The 7,794-nt window shown below is 35.5% G+C and overlaps 1 protein-coding gene across 1 annotated transcript in view; it reads right to left on the bottom strand.

The window, feature by feature from the left end:
* The window catches only part of Mycbp2 (MYC binding protein 2), a 343,026-nt gene that overhangs the window by 191,815 nt on the left and 143,417 nt on the right, over nt 1-7,794 (bottom strand). The window contains 3 exon segments of the mRNA XM_029558112.1: nt 4,915-5,042; nt 5,126-5,251; nt 6,650-6,822. Of these exon segments, the coding sequence (XP_029413972.1) occupies nt 4,915-5,042; nt 5,126-5,251; nt 6,650-6,822 (427 nt within the window).

Here is a 7,794-nt window from a genome sequence, read left to right as displayed (position 1 = left end):
GAAGTGGAGATCATTTTTAAACGTTAAAACCTCATTTAATTTTATGTCTTACTGAGTTTATAATGAGTAAAAGATTGTATAAGAGTAATAATTCATCTGTAAACCTAAAAATGTACAGCCAATTTTGAAAGAGATATACCCTAGCTCAGAAAAATGTTATTGAATAGGTTAATGCTGTTGTAATGAAATGCTTCTTTTAATTAAAAAAAAAATATGCTGATGAAGAAAAGACAAGAATGACTCCAAGATTAGCATGAGCAACTGGAAGAATGAAGTTAATTCCATTCTGAGTCTGTTAAATGAGATGAAGAAGAACATGAGATAGCAGGAAAGGAGACCGTCAAAAGCATAGTTTTCAATGTTACCTTCAAGATTTTTATAGACATTCAACAGGGGAAAGGTCTATAAAGGTGGAAGTTACCAGAGCAAAAAGTTAGAGCCATAAGACTGGATCACCACAGGGATGAGTATACTTCAAAAAGACGCCCAGGGGTTGGAAAGCTGGTTCAGTTGCTATGCAAGCACAAAGACCTAAATTGGATCCCCAGCACCTACCAAAAAAAAAAAAAAAAAAAAAAAAAAAAACTTAAGAATTGTTGCATGGCCCTGTAACCCTGGCACTGTGACGTGGGAATGGGAAGAGACAGGAATGTACATGGGATTTGCTGGCCACCAGCCCAGTCAAAAAAGGCATGCACACACACATGCACATAAATAAATTTAAAAAAAATGAATTCCACACTCAGACATCTACAGGTTAGAAAGATTAAGAGCAATGAGCAAGAGACCTGTCAGTGTGGGGGACTAGATTCCTAACAGGTAAGTAACAAAGATGGCAAACTTCCTGCTTTTTCTTTACCTGAGTCAAAGGCTCATTGAGACATTTTCTCTAGTGGCAGGGCACCTCTCCTGGCTGACTGGTTCAGATCAGTTTAGCCAAGGCTAGGCCTGGACATATCTCAGTGTGGAGCTGTGTTCCATCAGCCCTCTTTTGTTTAAATTTACCAATCCAAAATTAGGGAAGGGGGATTGCTGTATACTAATTAAGAAAGATTAAAAGGAGCACAGCATGCACATGCCTTTAATCCTGGCACTCAGGAGGCAGAGGCCAAGTGGAACTCTGTGAGATCCAGGCCAGCCTGGTTTACATAGCCAGTTGAGGCTACAGGGAGACCCTGTCTCAAAATAAACAAACAAGAACAACAGAATGCATAAAAGACACAAGCGCTCTTAGGGACTTTGAACTTTTTAGGTTCTGAATCCCCTCTCCACTAATGAAGAGTTTTTCTGTGTGTGTGTTTCTTCATTTTTAATATATATATTTTTGCCTGTTGTATCTGAGAATTAATTGGTAGAGAATTAATTTCTTTAATTGGCAGAGAAAATGAATCCAGTCAAGACCCCTAGATGGTAATAAGTGAGGCAGAAAGAAAATGCAGTGTGGATTTGGGGGAGCCAAGTAAAGAAAGTATCTAAAAGATGAGTTCAAGGATTAAATTTGTCTGAGTAGTCATCAGAGATGAGACTTAACCATTTGCTTCAGCAATATAAAAGTCATCAGTGTCCTTGACAAGAGTAATTTCAAAGGAAAGGTGGTGGCAAAAACCTAACTTTAATGAGTTTAGGAAGGACTAGAAAGATATAAAATGAAGATTAAATATTTAAAAAAATTAAGAATATATACAGAATCCAGCTGTGGGTCTGAATCTAAGAATCTGTAAGGTAATAATGAAAGACTATTCTAGGATAGCTAAAGATGAAAGACGTATTGCAAAAGACAACTAAGATTCTTACATAAAATAACTAAGCTTTTTACATGCATCTATGTAAAAAACATATGGAGAATGAGCCATTTCTTATGAGAAAATGAATTCGGTTGAGCTACAATGATTGATCACTAATATGCTTTTAAAACACTGACATGAACAAGGGTCAAAGAAGAATTCTGTACTGGAATCATGGAATGCTGATGACTACTGAGATGTTGGGCTTCAGAGGGCCTTCGGCAGAATCTAGAGGAATTCCAACATTCCATGGATGAGAGAAGAGGACAAAGCTATAGAAACAGAGAAAGTATGAAAACAAAACAAAATTAAAAGGGATAGGAAAAACATATACCTTAGAGAACTGACTATTATAGAAGACCCTAGTCTACTTGTTGAATAACTAAACATATACATATATTTCCAGAGAACAGGAAAAGGTGGGGATTGTGATTAAAAAACAATGAGAAGAAATCCTGGTCAAAGGCACAGAAAATATTTTTAACAAAATCATAGGAGAAAATTCTCAAATGATGCCTACTAAGGTGCAAGAGGCATACAGAACACCAAATAAACAGGACCAGGAGAGAAATTTTCCATGTCATGCATTGTTAAATGTATAGAAGAAAGAATGGACATGGAAAGGTACAAGGGAGAAAAACCAAGTCACATATAAGGGCAAGTCCATCAGAATAATAAGTGAGTTTTCAATGGACTTTAAAAGCCAGAAGGCCCTGGACCAATGAAAAGCCTGAAAGACCTGAAAGACAAGCCCTGAAAGGCCACAGATGCCAACCCCAACTACTATACCCAATAAAACTATCAGTCATAATCGCAGGAGAAAGAAAAACTCCCATGATAAAAACAGATTAAAGAAATTTATGATTGCTAAGCCAGTTCTACAGAAGATACTGGAAGGAATATTTTGGTCTGAAGAGAAGAATAAACATATACACCTAAGAGGCCACAAGGAATAAACAATACCAAAACATTTAATCAAATGTGGTCCAAGAAAACATCACAAAACAAAAAAGTGGCAGGAATAAGTACACATTGTTCAATAATAATTCTTAGTATTAATGGTCTTAATTCCCCAACAAAGAGGCAGAGACTAACAGATTGGAACACAAAATTAAGCAGTACACAATGCACAAGACCTGTGCAAGATTAAGCCACATAAAACCTCAGCATGGAGGATGGAGATGATCTCACAAAGCACCACCCCTATAGCTGAGTAGCTACTGGCAACTGATGGCTGCTGGGAGAGGGAAGGTTAGCTTCCTTTAAGGACAGGATGCCCATGTTCAAGCAGACTGCCTCCATGCACATACTGGCAGTACTAAGTAGGCTCAGTGGTTTTTTTTTAAAAAAAAATGAACACATAAATTTGAGAGGGACTAGTGCTGGGGGGAAAGAAGAGAAATTGGAAGGGAGGGAATGAGGGTGGTGGACTTGACCAAAATACATTATATGTATCATTAAATTCTCAAAAAACAAAAAATGTCAATATAAAACAATATATGTGGAAGTGGTTCCATTCACTATGATGCTTATGATCTTCCTCTCAAAGTCCTAGAACCAGGAAAAGGAAAATATTCATATATACATATATATCACCTTGCTGGATATTATCAACAAGGACTAAAATTCTCCTCCTCTGTTTTGATGATGAATTAAGACATTCTAAATTATTCTGAAATGAATCAAGGCTAAAACTATTGTTCTTTAAATTAGTATAGATATACGTGTTATAGGTATCCTTAATATTGTTCCTATGATCTATATAATTATAGCTTTTTAAAAAAATTCTATTTATTATTTTTATTTTATGTGTATGCATGTATTGCCTGCATGTAGGTAAGTGCACCCATGTCGTGCATTTCCCACGGAGGTCAGAAAAGGCTGTTGGATCCCCTGGGACTGGCATTATGGACAGCTGGCATGTGGGTGCTGGGACTGAAACCTGGGTCTTCTGCAAGAACAACCAGTGTTCTTAACCACTGAGCCATCTCTCCAGCCCCCATAATTATAGCTTTTAATTGTCCCTAAATTCATTATTATAGAATCTGAAATACAGTATTTTTTAAAGTATACATATTATCTAGGGCTGGAGAGATGGCTCAGCAGTTAAGAGAACTGTCTGTTCTTGCAGAGGTTTGATTCCTAGCACCCACATGGCAGCTGACTACTGTCCGTAACTCCAATTCCAGTGGATCCAATGCCCTCTTCTGACATCTGTGGGGATTGCATGCCACAGGTGCACTTACATACATGAAGTCAATACACTCATACACATAAAACAAAAATAATAAAAAAGATTTTAAAGCATACATATTATCAAAACTAGAAATAAATTAAAATTTTAACAAAATTTCAGTTTTGAGTGACCTCTGTGGCTTTTGTCCACAAAAATTATCAGAGCTTTAAGATATTAATTTAATTTTTAGATACTATTGAGAAAGCTAAGAAAAATACCTCTCAATAGAAGAGATTTAATTAAAAATTTCTTGTGAAATCTGCTATAGAAATTAAGGTACATATTGTAGTTTGCAATTCTGAGTGCAAAACTAGATAACTGCAGAAACAGAATATTCAACATAGTAATGAGTTTTCAAAAAATGGACATATACTTTATATACAATAATTGCTGGCCCTTTAGGAGATGTATAGGTGTGGTAAACTTATGATTCTTAATTATTGTTAAATTTTTCCTACAAGATGGAATCCATACCCTCTTCTCACTTTATGCCCAGTCCTCACCCCCAGAGGGTTGGCAGGGTGTATTTACATAGTATTTTACACTAAAACCACTAAAGATATTTTAGCTACAACAAAACAGGTGTAAGTTGGAAGCCATGTAAAGGGGTACTGCTATGTAAGTGCACCTGTGTCATGAAATGCCCATGGAAGTCAGAAGAAGGTACTGGATCTCCTGGAGTTGGAGTTACAGGTGCCTGTTAGATGCTATGTGGGTGCTAGGAACTAAACTGGGTCCTCTGCAAGTATAAGATTTTAGCAATGTTTCCTTTCTCTAAAATGATCAACATCGGCAAATAAACCAAATTAAAAAGCACAAAGAAGGCATTAAATAACAAACTAAGTCAAAACAAATACCTTTAAATGAAACAACAAGAGTGTCAATTAACTTTACCTTAATTTTAGCAGTATATTCTCCTCTACCTCCAAACAGACCAAGACCACCAAGTAAAATGTCGGTGTCAGCACTAAAACGTATGGCTTCTACTGAGTGAGCAGAATAACCCCATCCCCCTCCATGACCTGAAAGATGTAAATAATAATGCCTTTAAATATGCACAGATTCCTGTTACAACATAATATTTCCTAAGTCTAAGTGTACATACTTTCAAACCTGTTTACTACACTGTAGTCTTCCTTGGAGTAAACCTTCATTACTGCTTGAGTCTCCTCCTCTGTACTTGCAACACCCATTTTTAAGTCCTGCATAGCAGCCAAGGTATCAAGACAACCTAAAACAACAAACAAGTAAATTTCAAACCCTTGAAATGAAAATTTCCTATAGTACTGAAGTTATTAAATACTATACAAGATAAATTAAAATAAATAAATTCTGAATGTACGCAACCTACTCCTAGTTTTGAATATCATTTCATGAGCATCATATTTAAAACATATTATAGGATATTTCTCACAAAAGTCTCTAGGACATTAGAACCACTTAACCTCTGAGTGCTTACAAGGTTCTTCTTTATGAAATTCTGTAAATTAGTGCTCTCTCAGGAAGATATATTAGTCTGAAATAACTTTAATGCTTGTTTTGGATTACTAATTACAATGCTTAAAATGTTTTGGAAAAAAGAAATGAGGGATTACATTTATGTTCTATTAATTATGTTTAGGAATATGAATTCATAATTTCATAATCACAAATGTTATATAAACACAAGTCTTTATGTATGTGTGTGTGTCTGCATGTGTGGTATACATGTATGTGTATTTGCATGCATGTAGGCACACATGTATGAAGGTACATGTGCACCTGTGTGAAAGTGCACGTGGATTCCTGAAGGTGACATTGGGAGTCTTCCTCAATTACTCTTTATCTTATTCATTAAAGCAGGGTCTCTCAATTGAACCCAGAACTTGCTACTATGCACAGTCTAACTAGCTTGCTCCAGGGATTCCCTGTCTCTGTTTTTCAAGCACTGGAATTACAGATGGTTCACCACACCTGTTCAGGATTTCCATGGTGCCAGAGAGTCAAGCTCTGGTACTAATGCTTGTAAAGGAAGTGTTTTACCCTCTGAGTTATCTCCTTAGCATCTGAGTCTTTTTGAAGAAGTTTTAAAAGTAACAAAATATACAGATATGTGTATTAATATAAAATATATACTAACTATATGTTTCAAAAGTATATCTGGCTGGGAGTGGTCGTGCACGCCTTTAATCCCAGCACTCGGGAGTCAGAGACAGGTGGATCTCTGTGAGCTCAAGACCACCCTGGTCTACATAGTGAGTTCCAGGACAGCTGGGGCTACAGAGAGACTTTAAAAAAAAAAAAAAAAAAAAAAAAAAAAAAAAAAGGTATATCTCAAAGTGATTAAAAAGGAGCATATGTAAATTAAGTTAAATATAACTATATAATCAAGTTAAGGAAAAACATTACTTAAATATCTTTCTATTAAGAAAACTATATTCTGGAGTGCTTTATATATAGGCATCCATAGATCTTTCATGATAATAAATATGTATCATTTCAAGGAGGATAAACTTCTTAGGTAATTAAATTTATTTTGTGCCCAGCATTCATTATTACTTAACATGACACAAATTTAAGTATTCTTTTAAAAATCCATTAACCTAGCACAATTAAAGTAAATTATCTGTATATCAAAGAGCAGTCTTACCTAGAATGTGCAAGGCTGCATGAGATCGGGTGGTAAGAGCCCTAGATCCTGTTGGTAGGGCAAGCTCAGGACTTAGAATACTACATCTGGACTGCATGTCTGCTGCAGAGGGAAGCCTGGCATCAGCCACCACTGCATTGTAACACCATAGTTCCCTGGTACCTGGACGAAACCTATCAAGAAAGAGAAGAACTATAGAACTACAACATGCAGTTTACTTTGAAAATTTTCTGAATCAGTGTACACAAGAAAATAGATCCCATTTTATAACTAAAGAAATTTATATCCTGTAAGGATATAATTTGAAATAGTATTGTAGAGTATACTAGTTTATAAATAATATGACAGTTGTATACTTAAAATGATGCATACATAAAAATATGAAGTTTTAAAATAAAAATACCCCATAAAAGTTTAAAAAATGGGGCTGGATGGATTGTTCAGCAGTTAACAGCACTGGCTGCTCCTGCAGAGACCTGGGTTGGGTTCCCAGCACCCACAAGGCAGCTAATAACCATCAGCAACTCCAGTTCCAGGGGGAATCTAATGGCCTCTTCTGGCCACCAAGGAAACTGCATGCATGTGTTACACTTACATACATGAAGACAGAACATAAACATAAAATAAAAATAAATTTTAATTGTAATTTTTTAAGTTTAAAGACAAAAGACGAATTGAAAGAAAATGTCAGACATACATATGAAGCAAAACCATATTCATAATATGTAAGAGCTCCTATAAACCAATAAAGGATAATTAATAGAATAGCAAAAATGGTCAAAGGACATAACACAAATAAAATGGATGTAGATGCTAAACTTTTTCTAATAAACAGTTAAGGCACCAATAAAAACTATAAGGAAACCAATTCTGTGAAAAATGTCTTGGGGATTTTGATTGGCATTGCATTGAATCTATAAATGGCTTTTGGTAGGATGGTCATTTTCACAATATTAATTCTTCCAATCCATGAGCATGGAAGGTCCTTCCATCTTCTGATGTCTTCCTCACTCTCTTTCTTTAAAGATTTAAAATTTTCATTGTAGAGGTCTTTAATGTCTTTGGTCACGTTTATTCTGAGATATTTTATTATTTTTTTGCAGCTATTGTGAAGGTGTTTCCATGTGCTCTTTCTCTGATTGCTT

The sequence above is a fragment of the Nannospalax galili genome, unplaced genomic scaffold (genome assembly GCF_000622305.1).
Source record: "Nannospalax galili isolate Female #2095 unplaced genomic scaffold, S.galili_v1.0 scaffold408, whole genome shotgun sequence".
Taxonomy (NCBI): domain Eukaryota; kingdom Metazoa; phylum Chordata; class Mammalia; order Rodentia; family Spalacidae; genus Nannospalax; species Nannospalax galili.
The sequence above is the reverse complement of the archived record's forward strand: the minus strand, read 5'-3'. Positions and strand labels throughout refer to the sequence as shown.